The sequence below is a fragment of the Muscardinus avellanarius genome (genome assembly GCF_963383645.1).
Source record: "Muscardinus avellanarius genome assembly, chromosome: 13".
NCBI lineage: Eukaryota > Metazoa > Chordata > Mammalia > Rodentia > Gliridae > Muscardinus > Muscardinus avellanarius.
In genome coordinates this window covers 95,871,839-95,897,350 of record NC_137799.1, presented here as the reverse complement: position 1 = coordinate 95,897,350, position 25,512 = coordinate 95,871,839, and the positions used below count along the sequence as shown (strand labels likewise).

Here is a 25,512-nt window from a genome sequence, read left to right as displayed (position 1 = left end):
TCATACCATGCATCGCTATGTCTCTGTCAGTGTCCAGGAAGCTGGGTGGAAGTAAAATGAAGTGATTTGAGGAAGATCGCCATTTTATTATGGCAATGAACTACTTGCCCCAAGTTCAAGTCTCTTTCTCTGTCTTGTCCATGAGATTGCTGAGAAGTCCAAGTTTATCTGTTATGATGGCTGTTTCTGTGCAAATTTTTACATGTCGACTTAAGGTATAATAATGATCACTTTGGCTCTAGATACTGGGTTTGGGGAGTAAACCCTGAGGCGTTCTACTCCTGAGCCACGTTTGTTTTTTATTTAGAAACAGGTTCTCACTGAGTTGCCGAGGGTCTGGCTGAATTGCTATGGCTGGCCTTACCCTGTGGTCCTCCTTTCTCAGCCTCCCAAGCACTGGAATTAGAGGTGTGTGCCACTTCACCCAGCTCTATTAGTTCCGTTCCCAGCCCTCTATATCTTTTGTTTTGAAACAAAGTCTCACTAGGTTGCCTAGAACCTGCTAAGTTCCTAAGGCTGGTCTCAGACCTGTGACCCTCCTGTCTCAGCCTCCCAAGTCCAGGGCTCCCAGGCAGGGGCCACGGTGTCGGCTCTTGGGTTTTAGAGCACCAGCACCCTGACTGCAAGACTCATTTGGGCCCTAGGGCGCATGACAGTTCTTAGTGCAAGACTCATTTGGGCCCTAGGGCGCATGACAGTTCTTAGTGCAAGACTCATTTGGGCCCTAGGGCGCATGACAGTTCTTAGTGCATTTTAATCCTGGCGAGCTCAAGTATGGTTTTTAGCCTGAGGTTCGGCTGTTCTTTGGTTCTGAAGGTCAGTGCAGAACTTAACATGCTGAACTTACAGAGCAGAGCTTCCTAAACCTGTGACCCTCCTGTGTCAGCCTCCCAGGTCCTGGGGTAACAGATGTGCCACCACATCTGCCCATATTTGACTTATGAGTCATAAGTGACCTAGGCGAAGTGTTACACAGAAGAGGGGCAGGGTTTAGAACAACATATCATCATCTTACTTTTTACTTAACTGGTATTTTTCAGTATGTTTGAGGCAAGTAGGACAAATATAAAACTTTACAAAAGCATATCTATAATCCTGTTTAGTATGTTAAGATAGGAACATTGGTGAGAGTGAGAAATAAAAACATTAAAAATTGAAGTGGGTGGTGAGAGAAGTATTTGGCTTAGTACAGGAAAGGTAGCGGGCCCAGGAGCATCCATGTGCAAACTAGACGGAAATATGTTGGCAGCCCTGACGGGGACCGTCCTGCTGAGGCTGCGTGGTCAACTTCCTGAGATAAGCAGCTAATTGAGAGGAAGGTTTAAGTGGCCTCCCAGCCTTAGGGTTTAGTCCACACTGCGTTGTCCCATTGCTTTGGGGTGTGTGGTGAGGGAACACATCATGGTAGGTGTGCTTAACATAGGCAGCTGCTGGGCGGATGGAGAGAGAGGGAGGGCGGGCGGGCGGGCGGGCCAGGGGGCTGGCGTCCCAGTAACCCTCTCACACAGTGCCAGGGACCTCACTCCGTTCTCTAGGCTCCACCTCCCATAGCTCCCTGGGCTGCGTCCCAGCCTTATGGGCACTTAGAGTTTGAACATTTCATGTCTGAATATAGCAGAGGCATAAAATTTATGTGAGGTCAAGAGAGAATAGAAGGGAAGTTGAGGTGATGGGCGTCGATAGTGTTTGAAGGGCGTCGATGCAGAGCAGAGTAGTGCAGTGGGAGCGAGAGTGCGGTGCAGGGTCGAGGAAGAGGATTTTATTTTGTTTTCTGTGTGTGTGTGTGTGTGTGTGTGTGTGTGTGTGTGTGTGTGTTACTCAGGTGGAACCCAGGGGCTTTTCTACTTCTGCTATACTCCCAGACCTATTTTATACTTTATTTGGAAACAGGGTCTCGCTGAGTTGCTGAGAGCCTCACTAAGTAGCTGAGGCTGGCTTCGAACCTGCGCTTTTCTCCTGTCTCAGCCTCCCAAGCGCGGGGATTACAAGCGTGCACCACCATGCCCGACTGTTTTCTGTATTTTTTAACCCTGGGAAATAATGTAATATGTTTGCCTATGAATGTGAAATAGAAAATTATATTAAAAACAGAAAATTTAGCTGGGTGTGGTGACGCATGCTTATAATCCTAGTACTTGGAGGCTATGACAGGAGGGTCACAGGTTTGCAGCCAGCCTCAGCTACTTAGGCCCTCTGCAACTTAGTGAGACCCTGTTTCCAAATAAAGAATAAAAATTAGGACTGGGGGTGTAGTTCAGAGACAGAATGCCCCTAGGTTCAATCCCCAGTACCAAAAAAAAAAAAAAAAGTGTCATGCAGGGAGGATTGGGGGCAGTTTCTGCAATGCTGACTCCAGGTTGGCAAGACGGGGCGCATGGGAAGGGTTGTTAGAGAAGAATGCAGACGTTCCCATGGTCTGAGGCAGGAGGGCAGAACATACGGGGTGAACACAGGCAGGCATGATACACTGGAGACAGGTGGAGGCTTCCTAATTGCTTCAGGTTTCCAGCAGATTTCCTGTGTCTTCCACTGCGAGTGTCAGAGAGGGAAAGATTAAATGGACTTGGAAAATGAAGAAAGAATGGACGGATGGCCAAATACAATCAGTCACGCAGGTGTATTTACTGTGAACTGTAGTGTCAAAATTTGAGGAAAGGACTCTTGCTATTTTAGACTTCAATTTAGTGCTCTTTTATTTTTTAAAAAACTCAAAATTGCTTTCTTTTTCATTTAGATGTTTCTGATAGTTGCTCCTCTTTCTGTCCTCTACAACTGGAAGGATGAATTGGATACCTGGGGATATTTTAGAGTCACGGTTTTACATGGTAACAAAAAAGACAATGAACTGATTCGTGTAAAGCAGCGGAAGTGTGAAATTGCTCTAACAACTTATGAAACGCTGCGCTCATGTCTTGATGAACTGAACAGGTAATAGAAATAATGAGGACAATTGCATTAATACTCAGTTTCCATCAATTACATTTATCCGGTTATATATTACTTCAGAAGCTCTAAATTTTCTTTAGTTTGGTTTCACTTCAGATTTACTGAAATACGTAGTTTTTGCCGGGCACGGTGGCGCACGCTTGTAATCCCAGCACTTGGGAGGCTGAGACAGGAGGATTGCGCAGGTTCGAAATCAGCCTCAGCTACTTAGTGAGGCTCTCAGCAACTTTGTGAGACCCTGTTTCCAAATAAAATATAAAATAGGTCTGGAAGTATATCCTGGAGTTAGAAGGTCCCTGGGTTCCATCCCCAGCACCACAAAAATAAAAGAAAAAATAAGAAATATGTAGGTTTTAAATAACTTCGCCGAGGAGAAAAACTCCACTCGATTGTCTAGTTTCTTAAGACTCAGTGCGGAATCTCTCTCCAAACAATGCCTGTTAAAGAATGTTAAGACTTGTTCCTAGTCTCCTATGCAGCCTTTGTGTATATGGTGCCTCTGGGCTAGACAGAGTCTAGAGTCCACGAATGGTTCTACTGACGGGAGTGCGTTGTGAGTGGAGAATGGCCAGATGCATGTAGCCTGGAGTGAGGGGGTGGTCGAGAGACCCCAGAGGGGCAAGTAAGTGGGGCGTGTCATCAGGAGCCTTGAAAGACACTTAGAGGATTTGGGTCTGTATCCTTAGAGCAGCAGGATGCCTCTGATGTGTGTTAGGAAATTAGAGATTATAAAAATGATCAGGTATGGGGTGTGTGTGTGATTGTGTGTGTGTGTGTGGTGCTGGCGGTAGACCCAGAGGCTTTCTACCTCCGTGTTATACTCTCGGCCCTATTTTATACTTTATTTGGAAACAGGGTCTCACTAGTTGCTGAGAGCCTCACTAAGTAGCTGAGGCTGGCTTCGAACCTGTGCGATCCTCCAGTCTCAGCCTCCCAAGTGCTGGGATTACAAGGGTGCGCCACCACGCCCAGCTCTGATGTGTATTTTGTAAGTTAGCTGCTATGTGTGCAGACAGAACCAGATTGCTGGGGACAGAGCCGCTAGCTGGCTAATTATGGCTGAATCGTGGCACTCCACCTTGCGTTCCTCAGTACAGTACCAACTGAAGTACCTCCGGATGTAATTGTATCTAAAGATGCGATTAACTAAAAACTAGGCTGCGTGGGTGGGCTGGGCTGCTCTCCAACACACCTGCTGTCCTATAAGACGAGAAACTCACCAGGCTTGGTGCTGCATCCCAGTAATCCATCCTGTAATCCCAGTGCTTGAGAAAGCAATTGACAGGTCTAATATATAAGACATCCTAAAAAAAACCCAAACAGCTATATCCCCTTAAAAAGTCATCTCATAGCCAGGCACAGTGGCACACAACAGTGCTTGAGGAGCTGAGACAAGAGGATCGCAGGTGGGAGGCCAGCCTCAGCAAATTAGTAAGATCCTGTTTCGAAATAAAATAAAAAGGGCCTACGGTACAGCTTGAAGGTAGACCGCCCAAGTTCAATCTTCAGTACCAAAAACTTTTTTAAAAAGTCATATGAAAAAAATTAAAGTTGGGTGATCGGCCTAGATTAGGAGAGACTTACTAAGCAAATTCATCATCTGGACCGTTATTGAATCCGGCTTTACAAATATTAGATATTAAAGCTATTTTGAGGGTAATTAAAAGACTTTTCATTGCTATTAGTTTTCATATGTGTGATAATGATATAGTGGTATAATAATGTGGAATTATCTCTAGGAGACCAACACTAAAATACTGAGTGATAACATCATGTTATATGCAGCTTACTGAAATAATTCAACACCACTAGTATATAAAGTCTATACATATACAAAGTATAGACATGTATAAAGTATATACATATATATACTCAACAGTTGTGTATATATGCGAGTATACAGATGTTCTTACGTGTACGTGTATATACCCAACAGTTGTGTATATATGCGAGTATACAGATGTTCTTACGTGTACGTGTATATACCCAACAGTTGTGTATATATGCGAGTATACAGATGTTCTTACGTGTACGTGTATATACCCAACAGTTGTGTATATATGCGAGTATACAGATGTTCTTACGTGTACGTGTATATACCCAACAGTTGTGTATATATGCGAGTATACAGATGTTCTTACGTACGTGTATATACCCAACAGTTGTGTATATATGCGAGTATACAGATGTTCTTACGTGTACGTGTATATACCCAACAGTTGTGTATATATGCGAGTATACAGATGTTCTTACGTGTACGTGTATATACCCAACAGTTGTGTATATATGCGAGTATACAGATGTTCTTACGTGTACGTGTATATACCCAACAGTTGTGTATATATGCGAGTATACAGATGTTCTTACGTACGTGTATATACCCAACAGTTGTGTATATATGCGAGTATACAGATGTTCTTACGTGTACGTGTATATACCCAACAGTTGTGTATATATGCGAGTATACAGATGTTCTTACGTGTACGTGTATATACCCAACAGTTGTGTATATATGCGAGTATACAGATGTTCTTACGTGTACGTGTATATACCCAACAGTTGTGTATATATGCGAGTATACAGATGTTCTTACATGTACATGTATATACCCAACAGTTGTGTATATAAGCGGTGAATATACAAATGTTCATATATAAGGATTTCAACTTTCCTATAGTTGAAAAAATAGAAACCCTCAAGAACAAAGAGAAAAATAGGAGAAAACAGTCACAGAATTCTGGAAGTTGGAAAGAAGATGGACAAGCAATCCGTTATGATTAAAGTATTAATTTATCAGGGGAAAAACCAACTGTTGTAAATGCACATGTACCTAACAAAAGAACAAAATTGAAACCTACAGAACTGAAAAGACAAATAAAACTATGATTTCAACTCTCCTCTCTCAGAAGTTGGAAACTAGCCCAGAAGAAAATCAGTCAAGATGGGGAAAACTTGAGCATAGCTCAACCAACCTGGTCTCATTAAGAATTATAGAACATTATACCCAAAACTGTAAGCATTTTTTCAAGTGCAGTGAATCCGAAAAATGCAATTTCTATTACAAGGTACCTCTATAAATTCACCAAAATGGCTAAAAACAAGAAAGACTGACAATGTATAACTTTGAAAGATAACCGGGTTTTCTGCCATTTACTCCTTCATTGACAATAATTCAAATTTTACCTTTTAAAGATTTGTTAGGTAATTTTTTCTAGTACCACACCAGGTATAAATTGTTTCCCTAGAGAAATCTTAGCTAGCAGCACACTTAATGACTTTCGCAAGGTCCAAGCTGCTGCCGGCACAGCTATGAAGAATTGAAACCTGACTGCCATATCCCTTGACCAGACTACTATGAAGGCCTTGCATTTGTTCACTAGGACTGCCGAAATAAAAAGCCTCAGAATGAGGCTTGAATATATACACTCAAGAGAATGTACTTCCTCCCCCGCCTGGAAGCCAGAGGTCCCGGTCAAAGCGTCACAGCTCGGGTGTCTCGAGCCCTCTCTCCTGGCCCGTGGTGACGCCTTCCTGCCGCGTCCACACGCACTTTCCCTGAACCTGTGTGGGTTTTGGTCCTAATCTAGGCCGATCACCCAACTTTAATTTTTTTCATATGACTTTTTAAAAAAGTTTTTGGTACTGAAGATTGAACTTGGGCGGTCTACCTTCAAGCTGTACCGTAGGCCCTTTTTATTTTATTTTGAAACAGGATCTTACTAATTTGCTGAGGCTGGCCTCCCACCTGCGATCCTCTTGTCTCAGCTCCTCAAGTACTGTTTTTTTTTTTTGTTTGTCTTTTGTGGTACTGGGGACTGAAACCAAGGGTATTAAATCCCTGAGCTACAATCCCAGCTCAGTTTTTTAATGACGTCCAGCCTATCAAAACCTGTTTTAGTACTGACCATGCTTTTGCTATATCTAAGAAATGGGTGCCTAACCCAGAATCATGACATTTTTTTCTTATTTTTTAAAATTTTCCCTCATATTTAAGTTCGTAATATATTTTGAGTTGACTTTGTGTGTGTGTAATTTAAGGTCAAGGTCTAATTTTTTTTCATAGAACTCCTTTTTTTGTTTGTTTGTTCAAGTGTTTTATACTCAATTTTCGTCATTTTTCTTAATGCTGAAGTGTTCGGTTGGGCTGGCTCCTAGGTCCTCTGGGCGTGGCCCATTGTCTCTGGATGTACCCCTGCTTTCTAGCTCTTCCTGCTTCCTGCCCCAAATCAACCATTTCAGTTTCCCGTAGGATTCTGGGTCCTGTTAGTAGATGGACTTCTTTGTTTGCTTATTGCTACTGAGGCAACGGTTGATTCTAACCCCTCCCTGTGAGCACAGTGATGCATTACAACTTGAAAAAGAGTCATGAGTCTATCAGGCACGGTGACACACAACTGCAATCCCAGTACTTGGGAGGCTGAGATAGGAGGATGCAGGTTCAAGGCCAGCCTAGTAACTTAGTGAGGACTTCAGCTATTTAGTGAGGCCTTGTTTCAAAATAAAAAACGAAAAGGGCCGGGGAGTAGCTCAAAGGTAGAATGCCCTGTTTCTAATCCTTAGTACGAAAATAAGTAAATAATGAATCTATACTAATGTCTTTTCATTCAGATTTAATATTGACAATTTAGCTTTTCTATATTTTTGTCTCCAGTTGGCTACTTTAAAAATTTTTTCGTTATCATTTAGTGTTACTTAAAGAAAAATTTTCATTCTACTATTATTAAACATAATCTCTCTACCCGCTTATATTCTCCACATACATTTTATTGTTGTGGTCCGCCCCAACCTGAGACCATTTAGCTACCTGGGTAGGAATTCAGTGATATCATCACAGAGTAAAGGGGACGGGCACTGCAAAACTTTAGTAGAGAAAATTGCTCTCCAAATTCTTTAGACTAAAGACAGGGCGTGTTCTCAGCCTCTCCCCCTTCATTCCCTGCTTCCTAGTTTGGAATGGTCAGCTGTCATTGTCGACGAAGCTCACAGGATCAAGAACCCGAAGGCGAGGGTGACGGAGGTTATGAAAGCCGTCAAGTGCCGCGTCCGCATTGGCCTCACCGGAACCATTCTTCAGAACAACATGAAGGAACTGTGGTGTGTTATGGACTGGTACGAGAAAGCACTATTTGTACAAAGAAGTTATTGATTACTTCTTTGGCTTAATGCTACCTTGTTTCCTAATTGTTAGTTGCAGAAAAACAAAAACAAGCTTGGCATGGTAGAGCACGCTTGTAATCCTAGTACTTGGGAGGCTGAGACAGGAGGATCCCAGGCTCAAGGTTGGCCTGCTACAGCTTAGTGAGACCTTGTTTCAAAATAAAGAATAAAATAGGGCTGAGCATGTAGCTCAGAGGTAGAATGCCCGTGGGTGTTCAACCCCCCCCCAAAAAAAAAGAGAAGTTGAAGGAGAGGAAGAGGAAGAAGAAAGGAAAAACACAGGCATTTGTTTGCAGAAATATTTGATCCCGAGAATGATAAACAGAGTAGAGCATCCCTGTGAAAACCTATCTTGGTCCCAAAGTAGAGGTACTTGCCAGTTTACCAGTTCCAACATCATCTTTACTGATAAAATGAAAGACTGCTCTGGTTTTTTGGCTGTTGTTTTGTTATCAGAAATAAGTGACTGAGTAAAATGCTTAGGTGCAAAAAGTTCATGTTTTTCTCTTAGATAACTTATGGCCTCATATTTTCCTTCCTGCCTTTACGAAGGGCTGTGCCAGGACTTTTAGGTAGCAGGATCCAGTTCAAGAAGCAGTTTTCTGACCCGGTGGAGCATGGTCAGAGGCACACAGCAACAAGAAGAGAGCTGGCCACTGGCCGGAAGGCCATGCAGAGGCTCGCAAAGAAGATGGCGGGCTGGCTCCTGCGGCGCACCAAGGCTCTCATCCGGGATCAGCTGCCTAGGAAGGAAGACCGGGTGAGCACTGCGTTTGTGTATCTGATCAGTTTCTTGTGTATGTTTTTCCCTGAAAATGTTTCTTTCTAAGAGAAAGTCTTTATCACCTGTAGTATTTTATGGATCTTATTTTTTGTCTTTTTTCTTTTTTTTCTCATTTTTTGGTCAATTTTTTCTTTTATTTGTATGTGGAACATACTGACAGTCGTATACGTTTAGACTGTGCTTGGTGCCCTCTCCCCCCTTCCCCACTCCCCTTCTCCCCTCAACAATGAGTGTCCAGGTTAACCATGCCATATTCATACTTTTACACATATGCAGGTGTAGCTCCTCCATTAATCAACCTCAGCCTTCTTCCTCTCCTAGCCTTCCATTCTAGCTTTGCTGAGATTTCCCCCTCCATTATCTGGAGTCCCTCTGGTGTCCCCAATATTCCCTAGTTTGGGCATATTAGAGAAAACATATGTCCCTTCTCTTTCTGTGCTTGGCTGATCTCACTTAGCATGATGTTCTCCAGATCCCAATCTGTGATTCTTCCCATTCAGGCAATGGAAAAAAGATTCCACTAAATTACTATGAATTGAATCTAACTAGTACTGTCCCAAATAAGGGTAACCCTATGAAATGGCTTCTTGTCATAAAATATTCTATTGCTTTAAGAGAGAAATTTGAAAAGAAAATAACTGATAGGCAAGTTGGGAAAATTGCTAGAATATATGACTTTAGATATTTATCTAAAGCACAGATTATTATATTGAGATACTTTATGAACCTTCACAGTTTAAATTGCTTTATGAAACCATGTATTCCTTACTTATCTAGTAGAAGCAACAAAAACAAATTAGAGAAGAGAGAATGGTGCATGAAGGCTTAGAACTTGAGCTCTGAGATCAAATACCGTGGCTGGAGTCCGGGCTTCCAGTTAAACGGCTCACGACTGGTAGCGATTTGCTGAGGCTCTGGAACCTGGATTTGTAGAGCCGGCGAAGGGAGGCGGGTGCGCCTGCCCCACAGGGGCTGCTCTGAAGTGCAGACGTAGGAGTGTATGTATTCAGAACCCCTGAGACTTTAATGATTGACCACGTCTCCTGTGTCCTCTAGTTCTTATGTATACTTTCATATTCGAGGGTGGGAATGTGTTATCTGTACACTTTTTCAGCTCTCGCCTCATCGTAGATAGACATCCCTCTGTCTGCTCAGTACGCATTTGTCTTTTTGGCACAACATTGTCATGGTGCATACGTACAGAACCTCATGGATAGATCGCTTTGCCTTCTTGTTCAAATCCTCCAAGTCCTGTTATGGGTACATTTAGTTTTATGACAACAGCTACAGACAGCTGCATCCAGAAGAATTTTTCCAACTTCCAGTACTACGGAAACGTAATTAAGTTGTGTCCCTCGTAACTCACTAACCTTGTTTTATTATGTTTTCTTGAGTTTGGACATAAAGAATTGTATTTACATTCATGCACCCTTAAGTCTTATCTATTCTGGTCTTAGAAATGTATATCAAGATGTCAAATATAAATAACTATGTGTTCAGTAATAAGAAGCTTTAATTTTCCCTAAGTTTTCCAAGCACTTCAGTTAGCATTTATTATTCATAGTTTTTCTGAAATCCCCTGTTTTTGCCTATCAAAGTTGTGTTTAGGCCGAACGTTGGTAGTTTATTTGCGTGGTGGACTAATACAGAACCCTGAGAAGGCCTGCTCTATCTTGAGAAATATATAAGAAAATTACATAATTTGTTATTTTACATAGTTCTTTTTAATTAGAAACAAAAAAATTCAATAAATCTTACTCGGAAGTTAAATTATAATTTTGGAGTAAAGAATATAAGTGAATCACAAGAAACTGTGATAATGATATAACTGGAGGGAGTATTTTATGAGCAATTTTCACTAAAATCTTATTTTAATTAATTTTCACTCGTATTTCATAGATTATTATTCTTTTGGCAACAAAAAAGATAGATACTAATAATCACCTTGTATCTTATCTTGGCAGATGGTTTATTGTTCTCTAACAGATTTTCAGAAAGCTGTCTATCAAACAGTATTAGAAACAGAAGATGTGACTTTGATTCTCCAGTCCTCAAAGCCCTGCACCTGCAACAGTGGCCGCAAACGGAGGAGTTGTTGTCACAAGGTGAGCGTTCCAGCATAGATTTACTATCTTGCTTCTCATTAGAATGTATTCTGTTCTGGTACCAAAGTAAGCAGCAGATAATCACATAACTTTTCCTCAGCTTTTACCTCGAGAAGCGATAAGCTTTAAAAAGAAAACAGCTATGTATTTGTTTAATTATTTATCATGTTTATTGTCTGTCTTCTGATATTTTTTTCTTACTGATATATTCATTTTTTACTTACAAGCCATACTAAGTACATAGTTTTTAAGAATGATTTATAATATCAAATAATAACCACAAATAAAATAGAGTATTCTAATACATTTCAAAAATTAATTTTAGAAATTCAGTTTGTTTGATATTCTCTCTTCTAGCTTTTATTGGGAAGTAACCTATTTTCATCTTGAAATTTTATTTCATTTTGAGGAAATTTCTCATCACCCACTAGTAATAAAATGATTTACTCTTTGATTGCAGGTTTAAATATTATTCTGACGTTAGACATAGTGTCAGTGTAAAAACTTTGTATCAGTAGACTAATAAAATGTAGGTTTTTTGGGGTTTTTTTTTTTGTTTTTTTTTTTTTTTTTTTTGCAGGATTAGGGATTGAACTCGGGCCTTCTTCCTCTAACCTATACCTCCAGCCTTATGTTTATTCTTTATTTTGAAACAGGGTCTCACTAAGTTGCAGAGGGTCTCACCAAGTAGCTGAGGCTGGCTACAAAACCCGCAATCCTCCTATCTCAGCCTCCCAAGTACTGGAATTACAAGCGTGGACCACCACACCTGGCTTAGTATTTCTTTTTAGGAACAGAACAAATTGATACTTCTCTGCCTGCTCTCTGTATTTCCTGCCCTTTTTATCAGCTTCTCAACTTTATGTGCATACCAGGACCCTAAGTAAATATGATCTAGATTGATATTTATTCCATCTCACCTATTTTGCTATTTTTAACCACTTCATATTTTTGTAATAGCCCAGTTTCCTAGAAAAGCTTAGAACTTAAATTAGAAAATAAAATGTATTGAAGCATAAAGTAGCAGCTCAGTTGGAGGGGAAAGGTTGGACCTGAACCATACACTGTCATGGTATCATAGTCTGTGACCAGGAGCCTCAGCCTTCCTGTCCCTGTGTTACAAGGATGAGTATATCCCAGGATGAGGACTTTCCTCTCTTAATAAGAAATCATTGTTTCACAAAATATGATTCGTGGATATTTTATATCCATAGTTGCCCATCATTTCTTAGAATTTATTATGCCCCAATGTAACTAGGTAATACATATTATTATAAATGATCTAGTTTTTGACATGAGCAGTTCCTTAGCCGTGTTCATATGTTTCTTGTCTTTATTTTCCATGTTTTTCTGGTACAGACCAATTCACGTGGTGAAAGCGTGCAAACCTTGTATCTCAGTTACCTCACCGTCCTCCAGAAGGTCGCTAACCACGTCGCCCTGCTGCAGGCTGCGAGCCCCTCCAGACACCAGGTGAGGCGGCCTTTACGTTTCTTTGTGAAACTTTTGGTATAAAATTGGTATTGTTCTTGGAATATAATTGATATTGGGTATGAAATTTCTCAGCTAAATATTTCTGACTTTTTCTCTGTGTAAAATTTAAGAGGAAACTGAATTTTTCATTTTAAAATTTAGCAGGTTAAAGATATAGCTCAATGGTAGAAAATGTGCTTAGAAGGCCGGGCGTGGTGGCGCACGCTTGAAATTTCAGCCTTCGGGAGGATCTCGGTTCACGGATAGCCTCAGCTAAGAGCAAGGCCGTTCGCAACTTAGTGAGAACCTGTTTCAAAAAAATAAAAAGACTAAAAAGTAGGGGTGGGGGTGTAGCTCGGAGGTACAATACCCCGAGTTCCATCCTCAATACCACAAAAAAAAAAAAAAGGAAAAAAATTTGCTTAGCATACACGAAGCCCTGGGTTCAATCCCTAGAAGCAGAATAATAGTAATAATTATAACTGCTTGTCCATTTGTAGGAAAAATAGAATAATTTCCCACCTCTCACTCTGAACAAGAGATAAGATGAATCAAAGACCTGGAAATGAGACCAGAAACTTTGAAATGACTAGAAAAGGGCATAGATCCAACACTCCAACATACAGGCACAGGTAGAAACGTCCTCAGTAAGGTCCCCAAAGCTCAGGAAGTTGAACAAGAATTAGTAAATGGGACGGCATTAAACGAAAAGGTTTCTGCCCATCAGAGGAAACCATCAGGAGTCTAAAGGGAAACCTACAGAACGGTAGATCTTAACAGCTATTTCTTTGATAGAGGACTAATATCTAGGATATACAAATTATTTAAAAGTCTTAATACTAAAAAAAAGAGTAACTCAAACAAGAAATAGGCAATTAAGCTGAATAGCAAAAGAAGAAATACTAATGGCCAGTAAATACATAAAAAAAGTTTTCAACGTTATTAGCGATCTGGAAGATGCAAATCAGAGCTACAGTGAGATTTTATCCGCCCAGTTAGAACGGCAACCATCAGGGATTTTTAGTAAGTCTCTTTATGCAATGATTCTGATATTTTCTTCTCATGTTATAGTTGATGCTATTTAAATGTAACCCTGAAATCTAATAAGAATGTAATATTCTTTGATCGTTTACTTCATTTTTTTAGAGTATTTACCTCTTTGTTTTGGAAATCTTGAAAAAGTAGTAATTACATTATTAGCCATTTCATTAGGAAGTTATTAAAGCCATATATATATACATATATATATGTATATATTTAACATATCACGTTAAGATTTTCTTATTAATTTGATTTAGAGAGGGCAAAATTTTCAAAGTAATGCATTCCTTGAAAATAGAAATATTTTTAATAATTTTAATTCATGCAGTTCTAAAAGTGCTAAGTTGAATTTACGTTTTTTTTTTTTTTTTTTTACTATTTTTTTCACAAGGAAACACTTATCAAAAGGATATGTGATCAGGTGTTTTCTAGATTCCCAGACTTTATGCAGAAAAGCAAAGATGCAGCCTTTGAGACACTTTCTGATCCTAAATACAGTGGGAAAATGAAGGTAGGTGCTTTTCTTTCGGGTTGCATACAGTGTTACTATAAAAGAACTAAGCGGGTATGTTAGGGATGTCACCCTCCTTCGGAAGACGTGGTGGCTCTAGACAGCTGCTGCCGTGCTGTTAGTCAGCCTTTTCTAGCTCCTTAGCAACCCTGTGTACAGATGTGGACACACAGCGGGGTCTTGGTAACAGCCTTACAAATATACTTCAAACTTTCCTTATTGGCCAGGTGGACTTACAGCCCCTTACAATTATGCTGTTATGTCAAATAGGAGCTAGCCTACTAGACATGTAAGTGCTGACGCTAAACATGAGGGTGAGTTGGGCATTAGTCTAGAATAGAGAAAGCAACTTCTGAACGGCTCAGGGAGAGCGAGGCCCTGTGTCTAGGCTGAACTCTGCTCTGTTATTACTTGCCGGCCTAGATTGTAAGTTTGCAAGGGAACACTCGTTATACTCAGGGAAACTGACCCGAGGCCATCCTGCTCTTGGGTGTGTCACTGAAGAGGGTGGTGGCAGGTCAGGCTGGGTTGCCCCTCTGAGACCTAAGCCCCGGGCACTGCCTTGATGGCAGCTGGAGATGCCAACAGCGTCCAGCCCCTTTGCAGCAAGACAGGTTCCATGACCCTTAATGACTATCAAGAATCTTTACTTACGGGTAAAGATTATTGCTGGAAAATTCCCAACTTCATAATTTAGAAAAAAGTTTATTCCTTTTGGAAGAAAGAGTAAAAAGAAAGTAATTCAAAGTAGACACTTTTTTGCCCCGAAAATACTTTGAGCAGTTAATCTAAATAGTTCATCACCGTTTAGTTGCTTGGGACCTCCAAATTCAATGAAATAAGGTAGAAGGTAGGGATATGAATAGTTGAGAGGATTACATCAAAATTTTGTATTTTTAAAAAATGAGTTTGGGTTAGTGAGCATATATAACTTATAATTTATTATGAGTAATTTAAATCTAATATATTTTATAACAGTAGTAAATCTATTTTTGTTGTCCATTTTGTTGACTTTTAATTACTTAAAAATTTTTTAAGTATAAAAGGTTCAATTAGTTTAGGACTAGGCACTTACTATCCCATAGTTTAAACTAGTGTAATATTTCCAGAAATCATGGCCTCTGTATTAGTAAGTTTCTTATTGCTCTGACCGAAAGACTGCTAAGAATGACTTAACACAGGAAAGTTTATTTGGCTCACGGATTCAGAGGATTCCGTCCCCGCTCAGCTGACTCCAAAGCAGAAGCTTCATGATAGGAGGGCAGAGGAGAGCTGCTCAGCTCTTGACAGCCAGGAGCCAGACAGAAAAGAGAGAGGGAGCACGCACACTTCAGGGGAAATATAGAGCCTTCCTGGGCCGTGCTTCCAGGGACCTCCTTGCCCCAGCCACACCCCAGCTGCCAGTAGTTACCATCAGAAGTTCATTCAAATTATTATGATTGTTTGGTGCTGAGGATTCAACTCAGAGGCAGTCTACCTCCAAGCTACACCCCCAGCCTTATTTATTTATTTATTTATTTATTTATTTATTTATTTATTTATTTAGAAACAAAGTCCTGCTAAGTTACTGAAGGTCTTGCTAAATTTCTGAAGCTGCCGGGCGTGGTGGCGCACGCTTGTCATCCCCGCGCTTGGGAGGCGGAGACAGGAGGATCGCGCAGGTTCGAAGCCAGCCGCGCGCGCTGGCTTAGGAGACCCTGTTTCCAAAAATGAAAATGTAAAAATAGGTCTGGGAGTGTAGCCCGGAGGTAGAAGGGCTTCCAGGAACCCCAGTTCCACCAAAAAAAAAAAAAAAAAAAATTTCTGAAGCTGGCTTCCAACCTGTGATCCTCCTCTTTCAGCCTCCCAAGTACCAGGGTTACGGGCATGCACCACCATGCCGGCCATTCACAGTATTAGTCCATCAAATGGATTAGTCCACTGGCTGACTAATTGTGTACTTGATACTTTGATTCAGTGAGTATCTGTGATTCATACTTTGAGCACACAGCTCTGGAGGACCTTAGCAACCTCCCCTGAGAACAACATTAGCCATTGTTAGACTCACACAAGGGCGCCATGTTCGTCTTTCTAGGCCTGTCTGGCTAAGCTGCTGAATGTTAGAACCAAGATTCTTTGCTGTGAGCATCTCCAAAATTGGGATTCCTTAATAAGTGGATTAATAGGTCCTGTTCTGTGAAGGACAACTAAATGATAAAACACTGGTGTCTATACTCTTAAGGATTCAACATGTACCAAAGATATAGTCATTTTCAAAATTTTTGGTAAGGGATCTTAATTTATAATATTTTATTTAGTGGTTTTGTTTTCTTTAAGCTAGCCTAGTAAAGATTTCTAGTCTAAAAAACATTTACTTATTACCTGCTTTTGCTTTTATTACAGAGTATTTGAAAATATCTAAAATTACCTCTTTAAACAATGAAAGTAGATTTTTTGTGCAATAAATCCTTGGTTTTAGCCAGGCATGGTGGCGCACACTTGTAATCCCCGCACTTGGGAGGCGGAGACAGGAGGATTGCGCAGGTTCGAAGCCAGCCACACTGGCGTAAAAGACCCTGTTTCAAAAATATAAAATAGGTCTGGGAGTGTAGCCCGGAGGTAGAAGGGCTTCCAGGAACCCCAGTACCACCAAAAAAAAAAATCCTTGGTTTTATGTCAGTGTCTTTGAGGAGTGAAAAGACAAACCATAGACCATGAGAAAGTATTTACAAAACAATAAAGGATTGGTATTCAAAATATCAAAGAACTCTTAAAACCTAACAGTAAAAAAAATAGACAACCCAATTTAAAAATGGGCCAATGAAGCCGGGCGTGGTGGCGCACGCTTGTAATCCCCGAGCTTGGGAGGCAGAGACAGGAGGATCGCGCAGGTTCGAAGCCAGCCTTGGCTGGTTTAAGAGACCTTGTTTCCAAATAAAATATAAAATAGGTGTGGGAGTGTAGCCCGGAGGTAGAAGGCCCTTGGGTTCCATCCCCAGTACCACAAAAAAAAAAAAAAAAAAAGGTCCAGTGAGCTAAATTGATGCCTTATCAAAAAAGTACAAGTAAGTACTATGCCATTAAGGAACTACAAAATAAAATATGGAAATACAAAAGGAAATAAGGAAATACAAAATATGTAGTGAGATACCACTGCATATCTAGTAAAATGGCCATCCCAAGTATGGCAAAGTAATAAATATATATCACTAATAAGTGGTAGCTTTTAGTAATTATTATGTAGGTGCTAATAGAAAGTATGAGGGGGGAGCGTAAGTGAGGGGAAGAGAGGGAGCGTATGGGAATGTTCTGTACTTTGTACTCACTTCAATAAACTACAAAAAGTATCAATTTAAAAATTAGGTATCTTAATGTCCCTGAGTTCCATCCCCAGTACTGCAAAAAAATAAAAACTAGTATCTTATGTTAAATTCAAATGCACATACTTTATAAAATCATTTATTGGCCAAGCACAGTGGCGCACACTTGTAATCCCAGCCTTTGGGAGGCTGAGACAGGAGGATCGTGGTTCAAGACCAGCTTCAGCTACTTAGTGAGGCCCCTTGCAATTCAGTGAGACCCTGTTTCAAAATAAAGAATAAAAAATAGGGCTGGGGTGTAGCTCGGAAGTAGAATGCCCCTGGGTTCCATCCCTGTTACCGCAAATAAATTAATTAAATAAATAAATAAATAAATAAATATTTTATTAAATAAAGCTGAATGCCAATAAAACTTTATATATTCTTTAGATATTAAAATGTTTCCCTAAGCTGTAACATTTACCATTTGATTGTTTATCTAAATAGATTTCCTTTTTTTTTTTTTCTACTAAAAGAGATTTCTTAAAAAAAAAAAAAAAAAACCACAACTCCATACTTGCTGGGATGGTGGCTCAGACTTGTAATCCCAGCACTTGGGAGGCTGAGACAGGAAGATCACAGGCTCCCTGGCTGTCTCAGCAACTTAGTGAGGCCCTCTGCAACTCAGTGAGATCTTGTTTCAAAATGAAGAATAAAACATAGGGCTGGGGGTGTAGCTTGGAGGTAGAATGCCCCTGGGTTCCATCCCCAGTACTGCCAAGAAAAAGAAAAAAAATTACACACACACACAAACTTCATACTTTTTTTTGAGAAGTTAGGGTAGAAGTCAAACTTAGCACAAGGTCTGCACTTTCTGAACAGTTAAAGGGGTATTATATTGGGTATAAATTTATTCATTTGACAGTTTAAACATTTCTTATAGAATGAGTAAAACTGCTTTAAGCGTTTGTTTCATAATTCCAAAAACCTTCAGACTTCGTACAGAAAGTTCCTGCCCCTTTGCGGGCTGCTTTTCAGCCTGTTTTGGAGCCTGTCTGCCTTGGCAGACCTGGAAATCCTGCTTAAGGCAATATTGCTGCCTCCCTAAAAACATCATGGATAGGGGCAGATGATTGGCATTTTGAGGTCAAAATCCAATCTGGAAGTCAGGGCTTACTATAAATAGAGAAACAAAAGGGAGAAAATGAGAAGAGATGTCTACCTCACAAGTTGTTGTTGTTGTTGTTGTTGTTGTTGTTGTTATTATTATTATTATTATTATTATTTTGATGGGGGGGGTTGAACCCAGGGGTTTTCCTACCTCCAGGCAATACTCCAGACCTATTTTATACTTTATTTGGAAACAGGGTCTCACTAAGTAGCTAAGGCTGGCTTTGAACCTGTGCGGTCCTCCTGTCTCAGCCTCCCAAGTGCGGGGATTACAGGCGTGCGCCACCACGCCCGGCCTTACCTCACAAATTATTCTAAAAATAGATATATCAAAACTTTTAGAACCTCAGTGTTGTTGTATATTTCTCACTACATCCATCTAGTGACAATTTAAATTCTTCCTAAAAGGTAAGCGCTCTATGATTTAGTTTCTTAATGTACTGTAGGTATAAAGAAGTGTATTTTGAAAATGAAATTAATTTATTTAAAAGCATCTTATAATTTAAATTTTTTATTAAAACCATATGAAATGAAATAAGTCTTTGGGAATTTTGCGTCCTTTTTGACAGTGTGATAAATGAGCAGCGTTTGATGTAATATCCAACACATTATCCCTCTAACTTGGGGAAAATAAAGGGGATTGGCAAAGATGACTAAGGTTAGCCTTGTATAGAATACCTTTAGGAAATTCTCTAGTGATGTTTTTATGTGTAAAGTGTGCTTTCAGTTGGTACTGATTACTGGTGGTCTGTGGTTTGTTCCCAGGTCCTTCAGCAGCTTTTAAGTCATTTCAGGAAAAGTAGAGATAAGGTCCTTCTCTTTTCTTTTTCCACCAAGGTGAGTCTCATCTGAAGTGTACTCCTGATTTGCCCAGGCCTGGCTTCTCAGGCAAAAGCAGATGGACATAACAGCTTCCAGCCATGTTCTGTCTTATCCACAGGGTAGTAGGTAGTGAGGTAAGCAACCTGAAGTTTTGAAATAGACACTTAAATCTCAATTGTATCAGCAGGGTTACTGTCAAATGGCAAATTCAAGGTAGATTTTTGTTTTCTTTTGATTTCTTGTTAATAATTAAGGTGTTCTTTAAGATAATAAGATGCTTTAGAATTTAGAAAATAGCATAAATAAGGAAATATTTTTACATTAGTGATTCAACCAGTGTGTGGGGGGGGTACTGAGGATAGAACCCAGGGCACTCTACCACTGAACTACACCCCCAGTCCTATTTTTCATTCTTTATTTTGAAACAGGGTCTCACTAAGTTGCAGAGGGCCTAAGTAGCTGAGGCTGGCCACGAACCTGGATCCTTCCTTCTCAGCCTTCCAAGTACTGATTACAGCATGTGCCACCATGCCCGGCTCAATCGTTTTTTTTATTTGGTTTTAGTTTTTTAAAATGAGGTTTTTGAACTATTAAAGCTAGTTTCAGGATAACAGGGAAAAATATTTGGCTGGCTGTGGTGGCGCACGCTTGTAATCTCCATGCTTGGGAGGCGGAGACAGAAGGGTTCCATCCCCCCCAAAAATAAATCAATAAAATAAAATAAAAATATTTGTTTGTTTAGTTTGAGGTGCTAAGAACCCAGGGCCCTTGCACATCTAGACAGGGCTCTGCCACTGAGCTATACCCAGCCCCCAAAGTACTTATGGCTCAGAAAAGTATAAGAAAGAAGTCATAGGAACCAAGAACGCTTAGGAGGCCTTATCTCCGTGGGGGAGTGATTGTAACCAGAATCTGTGCTTGCGCCTCCTTCCTCTGCCCCAGCTGCTGGACGTGCTGCAGCAGTACTGCATGGCTTCTGGGCTCGATTACCGGCGGCTCGACGGAAGCACGAGGTCAGAGGAGAGGCTCAGAATTGTGAAAGAATTCAACAGCACTCCGGATGTCAACATCTGCCTGGTCTCCACCATGTGAGAAACTAGAGCTTTGTCCCTTGACTGTTATCCAGTTGTTTCTAAGATTCAGGGTAATTTTAAAAACTATTACTGGGTTGCCGGGCGTGGTGGCGCACGCTTGTAATCCCCGCGCTTGGGAGGCAGAGACAGGAGGATCGCGCAGGTTCGAAGCCAGCCGCCCGCGCTGGCTTAGGAGACCCTGTTTCCAAATAAAAAAATGTAAAAAAATAGGTCTGGGAGTGTAGCCCAGAGGTAGAAGGGCTTCCAGGAACCCCAGTACCACCAAAAAAAAAAAAAAAAAAACCTATTACTGGGTTAATTTTCAATGTGTATATTCTTACATTGCTTTGTTTTATTTGCCTTTAAGGGGAGGCAGCGAAGATGCTGTTGATTGCAACTGCATAACAGTGTCTTGAGTTTTATCTAGTCTTTTCTCTCATTTCCTTGATTTTTGCTGAATTCCTTTTATAAACATTAGGTTTATAAACTTAAAAAATGGGTGTTGCCTCCAAGGAATTTTCTGGGGTAATGTTTAACCCAAGTGAGACCACACACCGGTTGACTAAAACCTTTCTAAGCACCATGTAGCGTGACCCCAAAGCTTTCCTGAGTATTCACTTGTAACAGTTAATTGGGTTAAGGATCTAGGGAACTGTGCTGTCCAATGTCTCGATGGCCTGTGTGCCATCAGTATGAATTGTAAGCTTTAGAAGTCTCTGGAGGAAAGTCATTTCCCATCTCTCTTAGTTTTATTCCAAGAAGCTGTATCTTAACTTCCCCCAGAAAGATAAGGATTATTTTTTGTTAGACACCCCAAGAGAAAGAGATTGTAAGCCACTGTTTCCAGATGACCTATCATGATTATTCTGTTAAGATCTGCCTCTGCTGCGTCATCTCCATCGCATACCCCATGATTCAGTCCACCTATCTGCGTGTGTGTGTGTGTGTGTGTGTGTGTGTGTGTGAGAGAGAGAGAGAGAGAGAGATACTGCAGATAAAACCCAGGGGCATTCTACCTCCAGGATGCACTCCCAGACCTATTTTATATTTCATTGGGAAACAGGCTCTCGCTAAGTTACCGAGAGCCTCACTAAGTAGCTGCGGCTGGCTTTGAACCTGCGCGATCCTCCCGTCTCAGCCTCCCAAGCACTGGGATGACAAGCGTGCCCACCACGCCCGGCTCAGTTCACCTATCTTCGCTGGCCCTTCTGACACCCTGCCAACCAACTAGGAATGGAAATTCAGGTCTCTGCTGACACCCTGAGGGAATTTCTCCATTGCTGTTTGTAGGTGGGCTCCCTGACAGCGTGGAGGGAGCCCAGGTAGTCTTGGGCAGAACATGAAAGTCCCAGCTCCTCCTCTGCCTTCCGTGATGCCACCCAGCAGAGTGTGCGATGCCTCGCCGTAGCCAGGCCAGGGTGGAGTCCGCACCTTCCCCGGCCCTTGCTGGCCAGGCGGGAGGCCCGCAGATCGCCCCTTGGTGTGGAGCAGAGTGCAGTGCTCATTGGCTAGCAGTTTTCTGTCTTGCACACTGTACTTTTGCTGATTCCTTGGCCAAAGGGCAGAAGCCTTTTCTTTTTCTTTTTAGGAGCATTCCCCCCATGACTGTTGGCATTTCTAGTTCACTACCTTCTCCAGAACCTGTCTTGGGATATATTAATTGTATATCAAAAGATGTATTATCTTTTTGATATATTAATACAAAACCCCCGGAGCCGCCGCTCTGCCATTTCCTAGACCTCATGGTCCCCAGCTTCTCTTCTCTCCACCTTTCAGAGTCTTATTGTTATTTTTTATGTAATATCTGTAATTTCAAGCTGCATTTGGTGGGAGGAATAGGGAGATGTGCATCTATTCCTAGATTGAACTTTTAAATGTACGTATTACTTAGGGAGAATATACTAGCAGGTTTTAAAAATTGTTAGGAAAATCTTACAGAAATAGCATGCGAGTATCCAAAACTTGTAAAAATCAGCACAAACTATTCCCATGCGCTTGAATCATTAATTCTTTTAGGAATTCTCTAGAGAGGTAGAAAAAGGATGTTATAGATATTTTATTTGTGGTACATTTATCATTTAATCCCCCAACTTTTATGGTGTCAGGGCAACATTGTATTGCTTTGGCTACAGATGTGGCTCAGTCAAGTTACAGCACAGCTGGCTCCTGCAAGTGTGCGCTCTGTCTACAGCTGGCTCATGCGCTCTGTGTGTGCTCTCTGTCTCTCCAGGGCTGGTGGCCTGGGCCTCAATTTTGTTGGCGCCAATGTTGTTATATTATTTGACCCAACTTGGAATCCAGCCAATGATCTTCAAGCCATTGACAGGTATAATACTGACACAATTTAAAGTGATTTACAAACTCCTTGAATCTAAACATCCTGTGGAGCCTTTTAGGTTGCTTCTGATATGACTGATTAGAAGAGAAGGGAAACCTTGTGAAAACGTCGATTTAAGGTCACCCTGAGCTTCTGTATTCAAATATCAGGCCAGTAGTAGCCATTTCTTTTCCATCTACCTTGAAATCCCACTAAAATTACAGAATTGACCAAGAAGAAGAAATAAATCTGTAATACTAAAGGAAGATAAGAGAGCTCACTACCAGTAAGTCAGAACTAATGATAAACTCCTAGATAGAAAATGAATAGAACCAGAACCAGTGCAATCAAGAAGTCTGCAGAGGAAAACCAGTGTGACGTCTGCAGGAAAGACTGGAGGAGTTTAAAGCGTGCAATTAGAGGTACAATGTAACACGTAGAAACAAGTTTTGCCTGTAAGATTAACAGCTATACATTCTAAAGAACCTATCCCATTCACCAAACTGTAGGCTAAGCCCCCGTCCAAAAGACGTTTTCATAGGAGCACTTGTGGTTTTCTTAGAGCCCAGATGCAGTGTGAGGAGAAGGGAGTATGAGGTCCTCTCTTCTCCCTGGCTGCAGGTAGCAGTGAGACGGCGGCCGATGTGCAGGACGGGATGCTTTCTCGTGTAAGCCCTTCTGTGCGGAGGCAGAGGGACACCAAAGAACAATGTACTCAGGGACCGTGCATGGTCAGAAATTAATTTCTCCCCAAGAGTAGCATTTGCAAGCATGTCGACAGCAGGACCTTGCTGGCTGCCCTCAGCAAACGTAGCAGGGGTTTAGGAAGAGGTGGCCAGATCCAGCAAGACCTCCACATGAAAGGCTGCCGGGCAGACCCAGTTAGCCCCCGTGGTGAGTCAGGTTAGAACTGCAGTGAGTACCACGGCCCAAATCAGAACGCTGGGTGCCAGTCAACGGAGTGATGCAGTCTCACCCACAGAGTAGAGGTTTCTGTGCTGTGTTCTCCAAACCCGTACTTCTACAGGCTTTCCAGCTGATTAACTGCTTTCCTCAGGTCATGTTTTTACTTTTAATCAGTTTTATTAAGATAAAATTGACGTACAGTTAGCTAGACATAACACTCAAACTTGTTAAGTTAGACATGTACACCTGTGAAACTACCACAATCAAAATAATAAATATATCCAGCACCCCCCAGCTTTTCTTTGTATCATTTTATAAGTCATTCTTCTGCCCTTCCCTTTCCCTTGACCCCAAGCAAACATGAATCTGCTGTCACTATTAAATCATTTGGAGTTTACGGAAACAAACCATTTGAGAACACCCAGTTCATAGGGAGTGCCACAAAAGAAAAGCCCGCATTTAGGAAAAGTTTTCGGATGCTGGAAGGTAGTGTTTTTTAACATTAATGGAAGTGCTGTGTATATTTTTCTATACTTTTCTCCTCAATAACTAGGCTTTTTATGAGATATATTTTTGCATTATTACTAAATAATATAGCATAGCTAAACATAAAATGTTTATTTTAAAATTAAAATCTTAATAATGGTCATTTTTATGTCCAAAGCTCCTTACTGAGCCCAGTGTTGTTTTTCTCCTTTCCTCAGAGCGTATAGGATTGGACAGTGTCGAGATGTTAAAGTTCTCAGGCTGATATCCCTGGGGACCGTGGAGGAGATCATGTACTTACGACAGGTGTATAAGCAGGTAAGTACATTTCCCAGTTTCTAAAAGGAAATAAAGACTTTTCTATTTTCAAAAATTGGGAACAGCCAGGCGTGGTGGCGCACACTTGTAATCCCCACACTTGGGAGGCTGAAACAGGGGATCGCACAGGTTCAGAGTCAGTCTCAGCTACTTAGTGAGGCTCTCAGCAACTCAGTGAGACCCTGTTTCCAAATAAAGTATTAAAAATAGGTCTGGGAGTATAGCCCAGAGGTAGAAAGCCCCCGGCTTGCACCCCCAGTACCACCAAAAAAAAAAAAAAAAAATGGGAACAAATTTGTGTAAAAAGTTTTTATTTCTGCTCTGTAATATGGAATTTGGTAAGTTTAGGAAATATACCCTTGAACACACTTCTGTGAAACAATTCTCAGGTTCATTGGATTTTAGTACTGAAACTTTCTCAGAGCAGTCCTTAAACTTTAATGTGCACATGAATGACCTGGGGATCTTGTTAAAATACAGATTCTGGATTAGTAGATCTGGGTGGAGTCCGAGGTTCTGCAGTTCTGAGGAGCGCTCAGGAACGCCAGTGCAGCTAGTCCTTGGGTCACGATGTGTGCAGGAAGGTCACACCGCCCCAGACTCGGGCCAGGACGTAGCAGCGTGCCACCAGTGGACGAGAGGCACGCTGAGATGCTGGCCCCACATCTCCCTGGGTAGCTCTGGCCTCGAGCAGCCACTGCTGTCTGCAGCAGGTGATGTTCACGGGTTACCATTTTCTGTGCGTGCCGTGACATGACGACAACGGGAAAGCAGTGCCTTAGAGACACCACGTGTAATGCGGCGGCCGCAGAGGCGCTCGTGAAGGAAACGGTGGCTCTGGAACTGACGCACGCTCACTGCCGTGCTGCTGCTTTTAGCGTTCACCTGCAATCGCTTTAACTTCTGAATACACTTAGACTCTCACTTGCTGTTCCATTTTTTTACTTCTGAATAGACAATATTTATTTCATTTATAACTGCTGACTCGAGAAGATCTGGAACGAGGTTTAAGTTAATTATAAATGTTACATTTGGGTGGCTCCCTATATACTCACTTGGCATCTATTTAAGAGCAAACATCTGCCACATGTGGTGGTAGTTAACCTAAGTATGATCCAATCTTAT

At 41.2% G+C, this 25,512-nt stretch overlaps 1 protein-coding gene across 1 annotated transcript in view; it reads left to right on the top strand.

Annotated features, from left to right (window-relative positions):
• Positions 1–25,512, top strand: part of ERCC6L2 (ERCC excision repair 6 like 2) — a gene marked incomplete at both ends in the record, with an annotated part of 75,269 nt that overhangs the window by 10,723 nt on the left and 39,034 nt on the right. The window contains 10 exons of the mRNA XM_080709021.1: positions 2,735–2,928; positions 7,894–8,055; positions 8,656–8,863; positions 10,852–10,992; positions 12,352–12,465; positions 13,898–14,017; positions 19,231–19,302; positions 20,230–20,375; positions 22,591–22,686; positions 24,288–24,387. Of these exons, the coding sequence (XP_080565147.1) occupies positions 2,735–2,928; positions 7,894–8,055; positions 8,656–8,863; positions 10,852–10,992; positions 12,352–12,465; positions 13,898–14,017; positions 19,231–19,302; positions 20,230–20,375; positions 22,591–22,686; positions 24,288–24,387 (1,353 nt within the window). The remainder of the gene's footprint in view (positions 1–2,734; positions 2,929–7,893; positions 8,056–8,655; positions 8,864–10,851; positions 10,993–12,351; positions 12,466–13,897; positions 14,018–19,230; positions 19,303–20,229; positions 20,376–22,590; positions 22,687–24,287; positions 24,388–25,512) is intronic.